Here is a 17,702-nt window from a genome sequence, read left to right on the forward strand (position 1 = left end):
TCTATGAACCATTGTAGGAGGTCGACCTTTCCTTTCCTTTTAGCTCAGACTTGCAATATCCAGTAGCCCAGAAGTCTCTGGCCCAATGGCTCCAGACCCCTCCCTCTGGCATCACCAGCAGATGGCTAAGTGGCAGCTGAGTACTTGAGATACTAGACTGCACTCTTGGACTAAAGCATTACCTGCTTGCATATGAGCCTCTCCTTGGGAAAGAATGGCTATGTAGATGGGAAGATTGAGATCCGAGCCAAGGGTACAACCAATTCTTCTACCTCCAAATGGGTACGGATCACAGAAAAGCCAAACAGAGTTAGAACTTAGCCCTGCAGGTCCTTATCAACAGACAGTTGCCAAAGTAGGAGAATAGAATATATTTTATTGGACAGTTGTTAGCTTGATTTACTAGCTTCCTTTTAAATAGGCAGAAGTCTGGTAGGAGGCATCCATTTGTTCTCTTTCCCAGTCCTGCTGGCATCAAGGTGGGCTGGGGTCTACTAGACCCTAAGCCCTGTCAGGGAAGCAGACATGTGTACTATCCCTGCCCCAGAGCATGTGCCTGGCACATGAGAGCACACAATAAATACTGACTTCAAGAAACAAAATTACCCAAGTAAGATGTGTGGGATGGTGCTAATACCCAATAAATATCAGCTATTATTGTTTGTTGAATCGATTAAAGTGGGTGGGGCTGGGAACTGAGATCCTTTCCTGAGGCTATCCTCCTTCCTCCACTGTGGGCTTCATCCAGCTCTTCACAGCAAGGTAAGCACCAGGCGTTCACGAGAGCCAGAGTGCTAATAGGGTTTGGGGGCTCAGATCAAGTGCTCTCACCTCTCCAAAAGAATTAAAAGTTGAGGGGGGTGTGGGGGGGAGGGTAATGGGTACCAAGACATGTGAAAGGGTATCAATGTATGTGAATTAATGCACCTTCTATCTGGCAAATATCATGTAACCCTTTTACTAATTACAATAAAAAAATAAAAATTAAAAAAAAAAGAATTAAAAGTTGATTATAATTTCCCTGTTTGGCCAGGCAGGTCATGCCTTCGCGGAAAGCACGGTAGGGGTACAGGGTACACATCCAGTGGATGTTAAAAACCCTGTAGACAAACCAATGGTTTAGGGAAGGAGGCCCAGGAAAGTGTGTCATTCCCCAGGCTGGAGGAAGGCAGGTTCAAGCAGCATCCTGGGCCAGAGATCAAGGTCAAGTCCTGCCTTAGCTGGCCTGCAGCAGGCATGTTGTTATTAGCTACTCCGTGAGGGCCTGAATTGATGAAAGCCAAGAAGCCCCTCATCAAATTCCTTCTTCTAACAGCTGCCCCAGAAAACAAACTGCAACAAACCAAAACAACATCAACAACAACGCTTAGTACCCCAGCCCCACGCAATGGGCTGCACGGTAATAAAGATCGGAGCCCAGTGAGTCCCACATGGGGATGGGTGGCGGGAGGGCGGGAGGGGAGTCACATTTCACCAACTGCCCACCGGGGGTCGCCCTAGCCCGCGGCCCGGCGGGAGAGCAAGGCCAGGTCCGCGGTCAGTGCGGCGGGAAGATGTCGGAGCACTGCTGCAGGATGAGCTCCACCACCTGGTTCTGGAGCACCATGGTCATGGGCATGCCGGCCTCCTCCGCCTCGGGCCGCAGCAGCGTGGGCCCGAAGACGATGGCCACGCTCTGCACCGACATGCGGTTCTGCTCGCCGTGCTCGATCACCCTGTAGTGGCAAGGGAGGGGGGGGCTAGAGGATGCCTGATGGGGGGAAGAGGAGGGGAAGGAGGAGGAGGAGGGAGGGGAGGGGAGGGTCCACCATGCCCCGCCCCTCCCCCCACCTGCACAGGTGCTGGAAGAGCAGCCGCAGCGTGTCGTGGTTGGGGGCGGGCAGGGTGCGCACCAGGTCGCGCACACAGCGGCTGCGCTGGGCCTGGTCCTGCAGCTCTGGGCCGGGGAGGACGAGGAGGCAGGTGTGTGAAAGCGGCCGGCGGGCTCCCGCCCCCCTCCGCACCCCCATCCCTGACCCTGGCTACTCACTGATGGCCGCGATGAACTGGCCGAAATGGGAGAAGGGGAAGAGGGGCTCGGGAAGCTCCCGGAAGAAGAGCTTCAGGGCGCCCGTGATGACATGGACGTCCTCCCAGCGGCCGTCGTCCAGGTCCAGGCGCTCGTCTGGGCCCGGCGGGGGGAAGGGAGGGTCAAGGGGAGGTCGGCCACCCCGCGGCTTCCAGGGCCTGGGGCGGGGCGCGGGGAGGGGTCTCACCGTGGTCCACCTTGTAGCGCAGCTTCTGGATGGTGGCCAGGTTTCCGCTGATGCGGTACAGCCCGTCAATGTCCAGTCCTGGGAGGGGGGGAGAGCTGCTGACCCCAGTGCCTTGGCGGGTGGTGAGGGCGGTGGAAGGTGGGCTTGAACTCCGGGCCCGGGCGCCATCCCCGAGCCTTCTCGGCTCAGGGCTAGCGCTCCACCACTTGGAGCCAACAGCGCCGACTCCAGTTTTCCGGTGGATAATTGGACTTCCCTGCCCGGGCTGGTTTCAAACTGCTGTCCTCAGCTCCCAGGCTTCAGAGGAGCTGGGATTCCAGGCGTGACACCCCGTGCCACCCTCAGGACGCGCCGACCGCCTTACCTCGGGCCTCCACCGTGCGGATGCACTGCTGCACGAAGCGCGGCACCGCGCTCCGCTCGCGCTCACACAGCGCGGCCAGCGCACAGCCGAACACCTGGTCTGGGGAAGAGGGTGTCAGCGCCGCCGGGCCCCGCCCCGCCCGCCAGGCCCCGCCCTCCCGCCCCGCCGGGCCCCGCCCTCCCGCCCCGCCGGGCCCCGCCCACCCCTCCCGCCGGGCCCCGCCCCTCCCGCCAGGCCCCGCCCTCCCGCCCCGCCGGGCCGCGCCCCGCCCTCCAGGCCCCGCCCTCACGCCTCGCTGGGCCCCGCCCTCACGCCTGGCCCCACCAGGCCCCGCCCAACCCGACCTCGCCCACCTCTACCTCCAGGCCCCGCCCTCCCGCCTCGCCGGGCCCCGCCCTCCCGCCCGGCTCCCCTCCAGCCCTTGCTACCTTTGATGTAGCCCTTCTCCCGCAGCGACTGCATGGTGGGCCTTCTCTGCAGGAACTTGCGGAGCTTCTGCCGCACCCGGCTCAGGTCACCCTCCAGGCCCCCGGGGCTCAGCGCCAGGGACACTGCCGCCGGCCCGGGGAGGGGGGGGAGGAATAGGGAACCCAGTCAGTTGGTGGCACTGGGGTGGGCCTAGCAGGCCCCAGCCAGGGCATCACCCCCTGACCTCCAAGAGGGGACAAAGACACCCCACCCCACCCCACCCACTGCCCCACAGCTCACCTGTGCTCTGCCGGGCTTCCTCCTCCCGCCAGCTTCCCAGGCGCTCACTGGAGCCCAAGTCTGCGCTGCTAGTCTCGCTCTCCTCCCCTGGGGGCAGATCTGTGGACTGGAATAAGGGGCCTCAGAGAGGGAGGCCCTGGGGACCAGCTGGGGTCTCTCCAGAGAGGGGGTCTAAAATGCCTCCCAGCAGGTCTGGCCTGGAGATATAACCCTCCCCTCCTCCCTTAATGGGTTAACTCCCCTCCCCTTCAGAGGTCGGGGTATCCACCGCTCTGACTGCCAAAGCCTTAGGTGGTGGAGCCCTTCTTCCAGTCCTCTCTTATCCTGGCCACTTCTATCCCCTTCCTGTTTCTGGCTCCTTTTTCCTGTTATGGAAATTCCACTGGGCTTCCAGTCACCAAGACTCACAAACACCTTGCCTTTTCATTTCTATCCGGACATATGGATTTCTACTTTTGCATCTGGAATTCTATTTCTAGCCACACAGCTGTACCCAAGTTTAGGTGACAGGCAATTAAGAGACTCAAAAAGTGCCAAGCAAACAGTCATCCAGAGAGCCTGTTTCATCTCTACTAAAGTAATTGTTAGTCTGAACCTAAAAAATGGTAGAGTCCTGGGGCTAGGGGTATAACTCAGGAACAGTTAATGAGCTTGTCTAGCATGCATGCAAGTGGCCCTGAGTTAAGGGTTCGAATCCTAGCACAACCACACATGCAGAAGTAGGCATTTGAATTCAGTTCTTTTAAGTGACTGGAGTTTGGACTGGACCTTGTACTTGCTAGACTGTTGTGAAAACACTGGGCCATGCCTTCAGCCCTGTTTTGTTTTGAATCTGTTTTTAGAATAAGGTCCCTCTTAATGTTAATCAGAGCTCACGGCCTGAGCTCTCATTTGCCTACCCATTTTTTTTTGCTGGGATTACAATCTAGCTTTCCTCCATGGAGACAGCCTCAAGGACTTTTCTGTCTGGCCTTGTCTGACACTTTGATTCTCCTATCTCAGCCTCCCATATTGCTTGGGATGACAAGTATGCCCTGCTGCCCCCAGCAATGGGCTAAAATGGGGTCTGTGAACTACTTTTGTCTGTGCTGGTCTTGTACTGTGATCTTGTGGAGCTCAACCTACCAAGTAGCTAAGATTCGAGGTATAACTGACCAGCTACCTGTTATCTTTTGAGTTGTTTTGTTGGTCGTGGGGCTTAAACTCTTGGGCCTGGGCATTGTCCCTGAATTGTTCAGCTCAAGGCTACTTCCCTACTCCCTGAACCACAGCACCATTTCTGGTTTTCTGGCAGTTAACTGGACATAAGAGCCTCATGAACGTTAGTACCTGGACTGGCTTTGAACTGCTGAGATCCTCAGATCTCAGCCTCCTGTATAGCCAAGATTACAGGCGTGAGCCACCTCGACAAGCTCTTTCAAGTTTTATATTCTAGTTTTAGCTTGTCTTTCTGGCCTAAGGCTGGTTCGCAATGGTTACTTTCCTGTTGGATGTGTTGGTTTCCTTGATAGAGTCCTTCTGGGAGGTCAACCCCAGGGTGGAGTCACAACTGTAATGAAGTCCCCCAGCCATTCCAGCCATAATGGGGTTACACTTGCAGGAAGCGTGCGGGGACCATGTAACTTCTGATGCATGAGCAGGGGTCCCCTCCCACAGTGGGTGAGGTGATCCTGCAGTAAGGGCTGTCAGCCCCGAGGTCTAGGCTCTGCCTACCAGCTCCTCGATGCCCTGGCTGATGGCCTTGTGCCAGGTGCTGATGATGGCCTCTGAGTCATGCTGGATCAGGTACTCTGAGCCATCTCGGCTCTGGAGCTGGAGGAACACAAATTACACAGTCATTTTGGTTGCCTAGGTCTATCCTGAGGGTAGGTTTGGGAGGGATGCTCGTATGTGCGTGCCTGTATTTGCCCGTGTGTGTGTGTGTGTGTGTGTGTGTGTGTGTGTGTGTGTGTGTGTGTGTGTGTGTGTGTGTTCAGAGACTGAGGTAACCAGCTCTGCCTCCAGAGAACTCAGAACCTAATGGAATAAAGAAAAGCCTCCCCCCAGGCCCAACTCTTCCTCCTGTTTTCTAGCAGTGCATGAAAGTGTTTCTATTACAGGTACACAATGTGAGATCCTTGAACTTGAGCCACTTCCTTGTGGGCACACAGCTAGTGAATGATGCAATCCAGCTCTGTAGGGCTCAATTTCATCACTGCACTCTGCCACAGGGCATGGCAGATCTTACCTAGAGCTCTGGCCTGAACAAAAAGCACAAGTGACAGGTCTTCCCATGGGAGACCCTGGCTGCTGGAGTGATAATGAAGAGAACTGAAAGCACACACTGAGGACAGATCTTGCAAAACTACCTCTGCTTTCAAGGTCACAAGACTCCAACCTGCCCCACCATTGAACCTGGGCAGTGTATCCTCTCATAGCCCACTTCATGCAAAAGAATACATGAGCAACTTCTAGAATAATAATAATAGTTAAGATTATAATTGGATACTATTTCAACTGCCTTAAAAAAAATAAGAGAGCTGGGTGCGGTGGCTCATGCCTGTAATCCTAGATACTCAGGAGGCTGAGATCTGAGGATTAAGGTTCAAAGCCAGCCCAGGCACAAAAGGACCTGAGACTCTTATTTCCAATTAACCTCTAGAAAATGGGAAGTAGGGCTTGGCTCAAGGGTAAGGCAGTAGTAGCCTTGAGCTGAAGAGCTCAGGGACAGCACCCAGGCCCAGTTTAGGTCCCATGACCCACAAAAAAGAGGGCTAGAAGCATAGCTGAAGCAGTGGAACATCTTAAGATTTTGAGCTAGGTGCCAGTAGTTCCTGTAATTCTAGCTACTTGGGAGGCTGAGATATAAGAATCGTGGTTCAAGGCCAGCCCAGTCAGGAAATCTGTGACACTCAATTCACCACCAAAAAGCTGGACATGGAACTGTGGTTCAAGTGGTAGAGTGTTAGCCATGAGCAAAAGATCTCAGAGAAAGCATCAAAGCCCTGAATTTAAGTCCTAGAGCCAGCACCCCCCCAAAAAAAAATTGCAACTTTGAGCCCTGAGAATTCCAGCCCCAATACATTCCAGGTAGCTCCCCTTTCTGGGGTTCATCTCAGGCCATAGTAAACTCCTCTTTTATCTGCCTTATCACTCACCTCTAGTACATTCTTCTTGCTGGACTTTTCTTTGGGGGCCCAAGAGAGAGAGGCTCCCTTTAGCTCCACTGTGTACTCAGGGGTGGAGAACTTGGAGGGTTGCCTCTGTGGGAGAAAAAAGACAGTGTGAGACTCTTTAGCCCAGATGGACGTGCTATAGCACCCCAGCTCTGACAAGCCAGCCTTCCCCAGCTTCAAGGTCTGGCTGAGGTCACTGGTGTGGCTGGACAGTAGATCTGGGAAAGGGGGCCTGAGGATTGCTGGAGCCCCAAGAACCTGGTGCTTCTTAGCCTCAGAGCCTGCTGGCAGACTTGTCCTCATTACCTGCCTACTCAGAGAGGGAAGGAGAAAGGATCCTAGTGTGGCCACCCTCAGGACAGTTCCCCAGCGCCAAGGTGAGTGGAGCTGCTGTCTAGCAATAAATCTGCTGGCATTTCCTCCTCCCTACCAAAGCCCAGCTCCTTTGCTACTTGGGTATGGCTATCTCAGACTAGCCTCTCCCAGCCCAGATGAGACCTAGAGCAGAGGCAGGGGTCCTTGCTTCAAGATAGGCCTTACCAGGCCGCCTGCAGCTGAGGTCTTTGCGTCTTTGAAGAAGGTCAAGACGCCACCTTCTAGCACGGTCCAGGAGGCACTCCAGTGCTTCTTCCTGGTAGGGTGGATGAAGTGGAGATAGGAACCTGGGCTGAGAGCTCCTTCTCCCCCAGAAGCAGGGCAGAGAACATAAGGGTTCTGTGTGGGTCACCTGCAGGGAGGGCTGAACTCCCAGGTCTACTAGCTAGTAGCCAAAGGACCTAGAGCAAGTCACTGCTTCTATTAGTGTCTTGAATCCTATGAGGATTAGGAAGAGGCTGGCATGGGGGAAGTGCTCAGTGCCAATGGGTGCCAATGGGCTCTCACCTGAGGCGCTTCCCCTTATCCACCGTCTTGGTGCGATGGAGCACCCCTGCCTTGTCCAGAGTCTTGATCTAAGAGAGAAGAGGGGGAAAGAGGCAGTGGTCCCTAGGGTGAACCAGGAGGGGCAGAGACTAGCTCCCCCCACCCCCCTAGGTCTTCACAGCCCTCCTGAGGTGAAACTTCCCCTCAGTGTCCACACTCCTCCAACTCTGAGGTTCAGTGCTAGGACCTGTTGTCAGCAATATCCCACCTGTCTCTGACCTCAGGACCTCCAGAAAACACCCATTTTTCTCTGTGGACTGTTTTGTTAGGGCCTTCCTTGACTTTCCCTACCTTCTCTTCCGGAGGGCTGGCCTGGGCTGGGGTGTCACTGTCTTGACTAGATTTGCAGATGCTCCGAGGGGCAGGGACAGGGACCTGGGGAACACGATCTTGTCATATCACAATTGCCCTCTCGGCTCTCCCCAGCGCTCTCCCTTCTCCAGCTGGTTACCTGGGGCAGCTCCCACTGCACAGAGGCATCCTCGGGCTTGTAGAAGTATGGCTTCCCATGCTGGTCCTCCAACCTCACCCACTGTGGGGACAGGGATGGTCAGGGTGCCCAGCCCAGCTCATGAGAGGAGGAAAAGGTTCCCTCTAACCAGAGGCCAAGACAGTACCTCGGACAAGTGCAGGTGACTTTGTCTTGGGTCGGCTTGGGGTGGGCCTGGGAATTGCACTTTAGAGTCTTAAAGGGAGAAACTAGTGAAGAAGGTTGGGAGCCATCTGCCAATGCTATCCTTACCTGTTCCTGGGTGAAGTGGTTAGTGTACAACATCTGCTTGTCCGGGCCCACATGACAGGACCAGCCAGGAGGGGCAGGCAAGGGAGAGGTGAGGCTGGCCTCACTGAAAGAGCCCACGGGAGAGTAGTCCTCTTCAGGATAAGTGGTTAACAATTCGGGGTAGTCGGTCTCAGGGGTGGGGGGCTGTAGGAATCAGAAGATGGAGTCAGATGGCGTCAGTGCCAGTATAACCCCATGTCCCTCCTTTTGGTACCAGATGCACCCCATCGCATGACTCCTGGTGTTGAGGAGCAGGAAGGATTGTCAGCCCCAGAGATGTTCAGAGAGGGCCCGCCCACTAGGCCCCGCCCGATCAGAGGAGCTCCCGGAAAGGTCCACCCCAACTGGAGAGCTCTGCCCTCTCGGCCCCGCCCTTCAGCCTCTGACCACGCCCCATGCAGGGGGCGTGGCTAGAGGCGCTTAGGCACGGCCCCGCCCACTTGGCCCCGCCCCTCACCCGCTGGTCCCGGGCTCCGCCCGGGCTCAGGCAAGGCTGCATCTCCAGCTCTTCCCCGGGCTGGTCCTCGAGTTGGTCCTCAGGCTCGTCCTCCCAGGCCGTCTCGCCCGTCAGCGGGTTGTAGAAGAACACCCTGCGGCTCTCCTCATCCCAGTACTGGCCCCACTCGGTCTCCAGGCTCTCCTGGCTGCCCACGGAGGCCGGCGAGGTGGCCGGGCTGGCGGCGCCCTCCGCCGTCTCGAAGGGCGACTCCCAGGTGGTCACGCCCGTGTCGGGATTGTAGTAGTAGGGGCGCCCGGTGTCCACGTCTGTGTGCGTCTCCCACGCCGGGCTGAGGCGAGCGGCCGCAGCTACGTGCGGGGAAGTGGCCCGCGGCTGCCGCTCGACGTTCGCGTACACGGGCTCCGGGGGCTCCTCCACCTGGGGGAGGCCAAGGTGACTTTAGGACAGCTCCAGAATCGATCACGTGGTACTACTGATGGGCCGCTTGTCACCTAGACGACCTCCAGCAAGTCCCATTAGGTCTCCGCTTTAGTCCCCCAGGGTGTAAAATGTCTGCTTTGCTTATTCTGAAATTACCAGTGTGAAGAGAAAAAGGGCATGTGGGCTTGGGGGTGTGGCTCAAGAGGTAGAGCACCTGCCAAGCACGCAAGACCTCCAGTTCAATCCCTGGTGCTGCCCAAAGTGAAATAAATAAAAATAAATATTCTTGCTTTCTTGGCAGTATTCAGGGCATTGCATATGCCATGCAGGAGGAGCTCTACCACTTGAGCTAAATTCCCAGTCCTAAAGAAATGTTCTTTATATATATATATATATACATATATATATACATATTATTAAGTAGTTGAATAAAGAGGTTACAATTTCTGTGTCAGGTTATCAGCACAAGGCATCTTGCTCAATGCCTTTCCCTCCATCATTCTACCCCATCTCTCTGCCTCATTCTTAGCCTCAAGTTACCTAGTGCAATTTTTACATATGTACATTAGGTATAAACTGCATTTGCTCACCCTCCCTGCCTCCATACACGTGCCGCCTCCTTAAGCTCTTCCCCCAAACACATTTCTACTTCATAGCATTTTGATAAGCAGTACATTAGCTGTACAGAGAAATTACATCTTTGGACTCCCCCCCTAAAGAAATGCTCTTGGAAGTGCTTCCTGAAGTAGAGCCAGAGATGAATGAGACAATTATATTTTTTATTTACTAACAATAATAAATCAGTAAGTTGGGACCTGGTATAATCCTAGTTACTCAGGAGACTGAAGCTGAGGATCAAAGTTCAAGGCCAATCCTGGAAGAAAAATCTGTGATATTCTCTTTTTTCTCCCCTTATTAACACAGTATTTATTTTGTCTTTCCTCTGGCAAACCCTGAGCCAACCACTTTCCCCAGACTTCCTGGGGAGGTACAGGAAAAGGAACATATAGGGCAGATGAAAAATGGGAGAAAAAACTAAGGGAGGTGGAGAAACCCACCCAGTGTCTCTTTCACTCGGCAAAGAGGATGAGAAAGGCCACCAGCAGGCAGAAGAGCCCCATGGCCTCCGAGAGGGCAAAGCCCAGAAAGGCATGGGAGAAGAGCTACTGCTTCAGAGAAGGGTTCCTGGCAAAACCAAAGATAAGGCTCCCAAACACTGTGCCAATTCCAGCCCCAGAGCCAGCCACCCCAACTGTGGTGTCCCCAGCTCCAATGAACTTGGCTGCTGCATCGATGTCCCTTGAAATGGCACTGGTTTGGAAGCTGCGGCTGGGGACAAGTGAGGTCAGGGGACGTGGGCCTGTTAAGCTGTGGCTCTTGTCTGTCAAGTGTCTCTGGTCTGTTCAGTACCACTGCAGACAGTAGTCTCAGCAGCTCCAGACCAAAGAGGGAGTAGAGGCAAACTTGAGCAGGCATACATTTTTAAGGGGGTTGTAACAGAAGAGCTGCTCCCAGGGCAGAGAAGACAGAGAGGGGTGGGCGAAGGGGAAATACAAATCTGTGATATTCTTATCTCCAATTAACTTGCCAAAAGCAGGAAGTAGAAGTGTGGCTCAAGTGGTAGAGTGGCAACCTTTAGTGAAACAGCTAAGCGAGAAGAGTTCAAGCCCCCAGTAGCAGCACAACAGCAGCAGCAAAATCATCAGTAGCCCAGGTCTTATACCTGACTTCACTTACAGAGGCAAGTGAAGGATTGAGGTCACTCCTTCTGTAGTCCCCTTTCACAACGCAATCAGTCCCTCCATAAGCTCTCACTTTCCTTCCCTCTCATTTCCAGAAGCTCTGGGATTAGAATCAGTACTACTTTTGGATATGGGGTTGCTTTGTAGGTGTCAAAATCATATCCAGATAAGGAGAGAGATGACAGCCAGATGGACTGGAGAACGGAAGGGGGAAGCAGGGAAACCAGGGGTTTATCACGGGTGGCTGATCACATGGAATACAAGCCTGCAGTGTTTATGCCCTCAAAGAACAGAAGCTGGCCTGATTCCCACCTCATGCTTCCCTGCTGGCTACAGGGCAAAGTCTAAGCTCTTAGCTAGGTACAAGAGGCCATCTATCACCTGCCCAGAGCTTATGCCTGATTTCCTGCCCCTCCTTGCCTCTTGCCTTGAACTTTTAAGCTCCAGTAGCTCTGGGTAGTTACAGGTCCCCACCCTCTCTAGCTGTGTGACCTGTAGGCGTTGGCTCAGTCTCAGCTTGCCTGGGCCCACCTTCCTCCCTTCTCACCTGGCTGACTCCTACTCCTCCTTCAAGATCAGCTCAGGTGCCAGCTTAGAGACCACTCCTGAATTCCTCTGGTATTCCCCAGAACACTGATACCATTTTTCCCTTTTTTGGGGGTCAGTCCTGGGGCTTAACCTCAGGGCCTGAGCACTGTCCTTGGGCTTTCTCTAAGCTAGAGCTCTACCACTTGAGCTACATTTCCATCTTTTTTCTAGGTATGTGGTACCAAGGAATGAAACCCAGGTCTTTGTGCATGCTAGGTAAGCACTCTACCACTAGGCCAAACTCCCAGCCCTCTTTTTCTTTTTTGTTTGAGACTAGGACTCAACTTTTGCTTACTGGCTGGTACTCTACCAAATGAGCCATACCTCCAACTCCACCGTTACATTTTCACACTGCCTGCACAGATAAATCCATGAGAATGAGAGTCTTAGGTCCAAGTAACCAGCAAAAAGCCAGATGTAGAGCTGTGGCTCAAGTGGTAGATCACCAGCCTTGAGCTAAAAAGCCAAGCAAGAGTGCTAGGCCCTAAGTTCAAGGCCCAGCACTGACAACAAAAAAATCATGACTCAAGTTAGGTGCTAGTGGCTTGCAACTATAATAATCCTAGCTACTCAGGAAGCTGAGATCTGAGGATCACGGTTCAAAGCCAGCCTGGGTACAAAAGTCGGTTTCTTATTTCCAATTAACCATCAGAAAACTGGAAGTGGCTCTGTGGCTTAAAGTAGTAGAATGCTAGCCTTGACTGAAAAGCTCAGGGAGAGTGCCCAGGTCCTGAGTTCAAGCTCCATGACCAACCAAAAGAAGAAGAAAGAAGAAGGAGGATCAGGAGGAAGAGGAGGAGGAGGAGGAGAAAGAAGAGGCTGGTAATGTGGCTTAGTGGTAGAGTACTCACCTAGCATGCATGAAGCCCTAGGTTCAATTTCCTGAGTACCACATAACAGAAAAAGTAAAAAATAATCATGACTCAAAGGCTGTGAATACCTCTTCACCTGAGCCCAAATCCATTGAAACCCAATCAGCATTTCACCATATTCTCTTTGGGAAATTATGTACATTTGAAGACAGTAAACTTTTAATGGTAATGAGATTTATTTTTTTCATCTGTTGTGGGGCTTGAACTCTGGGCCTGGTGCTAGCACTCTCGCATTTGAGCCATAGCACTACAAGACAGTGAACTTTTAATGATCGCTTTATGACTCTATTATAAATATGGCAGCCATTCTCTTAATCCACTTTCTTCCCTGGGCTCTGTACATGGCAGGTTCAAAGCTATGGTAGTAGAATGGGGACAGATAGAAAGGAGAACACGGCTCTGTGGGGAGGGGATGCATCTAGGCAGCACAGCCCATTGAGCAAGTTCAGCCCCAACCTAAGCAGGACAAAAACAAAAGTCTAGATCTTGTCAGGTTGCCTGTGGCCCATTCCCATAACGCTGAGATCTGAAGATCAAGGTTTCAGAAAGTCAGACTAGGCAGGAAAGTCTGTAAGATTCTTTTTCATTCTTTTTTTGGCAAGTCCTGGGGCTTGAACTCAGGGCCTGGACATTGTCCCTGAGCAAGCGCGCTCTACCACTTGAGCCACAGTGTCACTTTCAGCTTTTTCTATGTGGTACTGAGGAATTGAATCCAGGGCTTCATGCATGCTAGGCGAGCACTCTACTACTAAGCTAGATTCCTAGCCCCTGTAAGACTCATCTCCAATTAATGTCTCCAAAGCCAGAAACAGAGTTATATAGCTCAAATGATAGAGTGTTAGACTTGAGCAACCAAAGTTCAGGGATTGTGTCCAGGCCTTGAGTTCAAGCCCCTGGAGTGGCATGCGTGTGTGTATGTGCGCACACAAAATGTTCAGATCTCAGAGATCTCTCCTGGGGGACAGTAAGCTCTGCCACACATGTAAACTGTCAGCACATCCTGACGAGGTCCCGAGTCCTTCTAGACTCACTCTGGTCCTTGTCACAAGATTCCAGATACATACATTCTCTCTCACCCTCTCTCTCCCTCCCTCCCCCCTTCCTCCCTCCCCCCTTCCTTTAGGGGTATCAGAGCTACCTGAGGGCAAAGTTGACAGACTCCTAGGGGTTGGGGCCAGTGGGGCCCCCAGTGGCAAGCAGGCCAAGTCTACTTCCTTTCTCAATGCTGCAGATCTGGAGGAGGAGTTGGACTACAACAACCTTAAGGTCCCTTTAGTTCTGAAACTTCAGTACACTCCCTCAGTGCTAAGATCTGCCTTTTTTCTCCCTTTTCTTTTTCCCCCTGGCAGTGCCTTGCCCAGAAAACAAGGATCTGACTATGGTACCTGTGGCTCGAGTTGTATCCTAGAGAGGAACACAACAGAAATCAAGAGGGTAAGAGGAAGTGCTTTTCTATCTCAGGCCAGAGGACTGAGTCAAGATAGACCCTGGCTCTACCACAGCAGCAGCCCCTCCTCACTTGCTCATGGTAGTGATCCCCTGGCCTCCAGTTCCCTAGCCTGTCCCCAAGCAGGTGGTGGTCCTGCCTCTCCAGCTCCAAGTCCAGTTCCCTACAATGTCTCCACGGCGCTCTCAGACAAGCAGGGCCTCTGAGAAAGAAAGAGACAGGAAAGGAAGAGCCCCAGCCTTGGGGCCCCTACCAAGGTGGGGATGTGGCCTGCCAGGAACCCCCATCCCCGCCCCCAAGCATTCTGCCATCCCAGCAGAGGCTGAGCTGGCCACTAACGTCCTCCCTCCCTACCTGTGCCCGCAGTGCCGGACTCTGCCTCCTGGACAGTTTGGCAATCATATCCACTATCCTGGTTGCTTGGAGCTCTTAGGATGAAGCCTGGGAAAGTTTTGGGGGTGGAGCCAAGGGGCACAACCCCAGCTGGCACAGGGCAACTGAGAAATAAGAAGTTGTCTTGATATGGTGGGAGGCTGAGACTGCTGTGGGTTTCCTGTCAGGCTGCGGAAGTGCAGCCTGAGACAGAGGCTGCTTGATGGGGCAGGCCGGGTGGGGGTGCTGGTTTGGGGTGTTATCTGCACTCCTCACTCTTCTGATTGCTCCACACAAGGATCTGAGGACCCAGCAGAACTGGTACCAGGCCCAGATGTAGCCCAGAGCAGCCTGTATAGCTGTCCCATTTAAGCCATGGAGGAGCTAGGAGGAAGCACACAGTGCAGGCAGAAGGGGCAGCTCGGGGTTCAGGCCTATATTGACTTGGTTAGTAGCTCCGGCGTTTGGAACAAGTCAGTGAGTGGCCACCCACTCCCCAAGACCCAGAGAGGGTGAAAAGGGAAAGAGGAAGCCTGTGCAGGGGGAGGGGCTCCCAAAGAGGAAGGGGTCTGTGCAGACATGGGAGGAGGGTGTCTGGACCCTGCCAGCCACTAAGAGGGGGGAAGGGAGAAGGGGTTTGGACCATATCACTATCTGCCTGCCTGGACCCTGGATCTGTCTCTTTCAGATTTGGTCAACAAGCTGTATCTGCCTTCCACTCCGGTGTGTCAACATCTCCCATTCTTATGGGCCTCACCCCTACTCATTGAGGAAGGGGACCTCCTTCCCTCTTTTCCTCCCCAACTTCTCTTCCCTCTGTCCCCTCAAGCAGGTGTGTCTTAAGACCCTAGCCACACGCAGTGGACACAATATACCCTAAGTGTGTTTTCTTTCTCTCCAAGCTACTTGCCTTGCCCCCGCTCTCCCCCCCACACCATACACATACATACACACACGCACGCACGCATGGTGCTTGTCTTGCCAGACTCAAGGACCATGTGGTATTTTGGCTCCCTTTTCTTCCAGGCCTACTTCCGCCCCTGACTTCTCTTCTCCTATACCCCTGTGGGCTCAGGACACAAGGACACTCATGCAGTGAGGATGGGACACTAGGAAAGAGTGAAGAAAGGCTGGGGCCTCTGCTGTCCTCTGCCCTAGGGAGCTCATGGCTGGTCTCCCCAGAAGTTCAAACCCCAGAGCAAATCAATCACTCCTTCCAATCCAAGGGTGCAGAGAAAGACGTCTCATATATGTAGTGTGTTTCTAGTCTCATATATGTAGTGAGGCCACTGCCTTGCCCGTGAGCCACAGCCCCACTTCCCATTTTCTAGTGATTAATTGGTGATAAGAGTCTCTTGGCTTTGTATTGCCCCGGCTGGCTTCGAACCATGATTCTCAGATCTCAGCCTGCTGAGTAGCTAGGATTATAGGCATGAGCCACCATACCCGGCACAACTGGAAAATCTTGTTCTCTGGGATGAAAGGCAAAACTATACTAGCGTGGAAGCACACACCAATAATAATCTTGACATCTGGGAAGCTGAAGTAGGGCTACATATCAAGTTCCAGGACAGCTTTTGCTACTTAGAGGTGACTATCTCAAAAGTATTTTATTTTTGAGGAAGTTGAGCATTGTGGCTCATGCCTGTAATCCTAGGAGGCTGAGATCTGATGATCAAAGATTGAAGCTGACCCAGGCAAGAAAGTTCATGAGACTCTTTATATCCAATTAACCATAAAAATAGCTGGATTAAAGCTGTGGCTCAAGTGGTAGAGTGTCAACCTTTTGAGTGTGTGTGTGTGTGTGTGTGTGTGTGCGCGTGTGTGTGTGTGTGTGTGTGTGTGTGTGTGTGTGTGTGATGGGACTTGAACTCAGCCTGGGCAGCCTGGGCGCTGTCCCTGAGCTCTTCAGCTCAAGGCTACCACCCTACCCTTGAATTAAGCCCCACTTCCCATTTTCTAGAGGTTAATTCGAGGTAAGAGTCTCAGGTCCTTTTGTGCCCAGGCTGGCTTTGAACCTTGATCCTCAGATTACAGGTGTGAGCCACTGCTCATGCTCAGCAGAGTGTCAAACAATGCCTAAGGTCCTGTGTTCAAGCTCCTGTATTGTATTGGGGTACATGTGTGTGTGTGTGTGTGTTTGTGTGTGTGTTGGTGGTGGTGTATACCTGTAATTCCAGTTACTCAGAAGTCAGAAACAGGAGGATCTCAAGTTTAAGACCAGTCTAGGACAAAGGTAATGGCAAGACCCTGCTTCAAAACCAAATTGGCTAAGGGTATAGCTCCAGCTCTAGTGGTAGAGCACTTGCCTAATATGTACAAGACTCTGGGTCTGATCCCTAGTGAAGGGAAGGAAGGAGGGAGGGAGGGAGGGAGGGAGGAAGAAAAGAAAGAAGGAAGGAAGGAAGGAAGGAGTCTCAAAGCAGAAAGTCAGCCCCGGATCTGGCTTGGGGCAGGTGAGGGTCACACAGCCTCCTCATTGAGTCTACTCTGTGACAGCCAGGTTGGGTGGAGGGAGGGTGGGACAGACTGTACTTTTAGTTTCAAAGAGATCAATGGTGTCAAACCCTGAGTCCTTCCCCATGTCTCCTCCAGGATAGTAGTTGGGGCTCATTCTGTGTGTATCAAAGCCTGGCTCAAAACTACATGTCCACCAATGTGCAGGGGGAGAGGGATGGTGGTACCATGTGGGGTCGTCAGAGGTGTGCTTGAGGTGGGGGGAAGCATGCCCATTTAATTCTAATGGAACTGGCTTGAGTTGGGGGCTGGGCAGAGCATTTTGCTGCTACCTCCGTGATTCAGATAAGCACAGCTCAATGGAATCTCCTTACTTGAGGCATGCAGTATAGTGTGCTAAATGAAGGAAAACAATGGAGCAGGAGTCTAGTAACATGCATTCTTGGGTAGACTGTACCCCAGGTTCTCTCTGAGCAACGCTGGAACATCTCATACTGGGGCTTGAACTTAGGACCTGTGGGCTGTCCCCTAGCTTTTCCACTCAAGGCTGAGGTTCTCCAACTTGAGCCATACTTTCATTTCTGGCTTTTTAGTGGCTCATTGGAGATAAGAGTCTCATAGACTTTCCTGGGGGGGGGTGGGGGTGGTCCTGGCTTCAGATGGTGATCATCAGATCTCAGCCTCCTCAGTCTCTAGCATCACAAGTATGAGTCACTGGTGCTTGGCTAATGCTGGAATTTCTGGGCCTCCATTTTTACAGCTGTATTAAAGGGCCTGTCCTTCTTCCTGCCTCCAGGGCTGGTTTCTGTGAAAGCTCAGCAGGCCGCTGAGTTCCCACACCCACAGGGATATGGTGAGAAAGCAGGGTGTGCTTCTGCTTTTCTAATGTGGGGTTTCGATTGGACACCATTGGCACTGGACTCTGCTCCAAGCTACTGATGACCTCAGTGGCTGGCCAGATCCTCCCTGTGGGCTGGATCTGGGGTGAGGCTCCTCACTGGCTCAGGACACCTGTACTGTAAGCCAGGGTGGCAGAGGCCCAGCGAGGCCCACTGGGGCTTGTGGTAATCAGAAATGACCCATCAAAGAACCTCCCAGCTGGTGAAGGCTGTCGTTTTGATTCAAGCCAGGGAGGTGGGAAAGAATAAACCACCTTCTGC

General features: G+C 53.0%; 1 protein-coding gene across 13 annotated transcripts in view; it reads right to left on the reverse strand.

Annotated features, from left to right (window-relative positions):
- Positions 1-356: 356 nt before the first annotated feature.
- Positions 357-17,702, reverse strand: part of Arhgap27 (Rho GTPase activating protein 27) — a 31,628-nt gene continuing 14,282 nt past the window's right edge. For 8 of the 13 annotated variants that reach the window (XM_090350060.1, XM_090350068.1, XM_090350061.1 and 5 more), the window contains 15 exons: positions 8,642-9,061; positions 8,146-8,328; positions 7,855-7,935; positions 7,695-7,778; positions 7,365-7,432; positions 7,023-7,113; positions 6,465-6,569; positions 5,041-5,139; positions 3,328-3,433; positions 3,048-3,170; positions 2,620-2,718; positions 2,256-2,333; positions 2,030-2,164; positions 1,831-1,936; positions 357-1,715 (listed from right to left, as the gene is read on the reverse strand). In XM_090350060.1, coding sequence (XP_090206186.1) covers positions 1,538-1,715; positions 1,831-1,936; positions 2,030-2,164; positions 2,256-2,333; positions 2,620-2,718; positions 3,048-3,170; positions 3,328-3,433; positions 5,041-5,139; positions 6,465-6,569; positions 7,023-7,113; positions 7,365-7,432; positions 7,695-7,778; positions 7,855-7,935; positions 8,146-8,328; positions 8,642-9,061 — 1,956 coding nt within the window. In that variant the 3' untranslated portion in view covers positions 357-1,537. Of the gene's footprint in view, positions 1,716-1,830; positions 1,937-2,029; positions 2,165-2,255; positions 2,334-2,619; positions 2,719-3,047; positions 3,171-3,327; positions 3,434-5,040; positions 5,140-6,464; positions 6,570-7,022; positions 7,114-7,364; positions 7,433-7,694; positions 7,779-7,854; positions 7,936-8,145; positions 8,329-8,641; positions 9,062-14,067; positions 14,322-17,702 lie in introns of those variants that run through there. The other 5 variants (XR_016538290.1, XM_090350066.1, XM_090350070.1 and 2 more) reach the window with 5 other exon arrangements.

The sequence above is a fragment of the Megascapheus bottae genome, chromosome 17 (genome assembly GCF_031878675.1).
Source record: "Megascapheus bottae isolate mThoBot1 chromosome 17, mThoBot2.hap1, whole genome shotgun sequence".
In the NCBI taxonomy this organism is placed as follows: domain Eukaryota; kingdom Metazoa; phylum Chordata; class Mammalia; order Rodentia; family Geomyidae; genus Megascapheus; species Megascapheus bottae.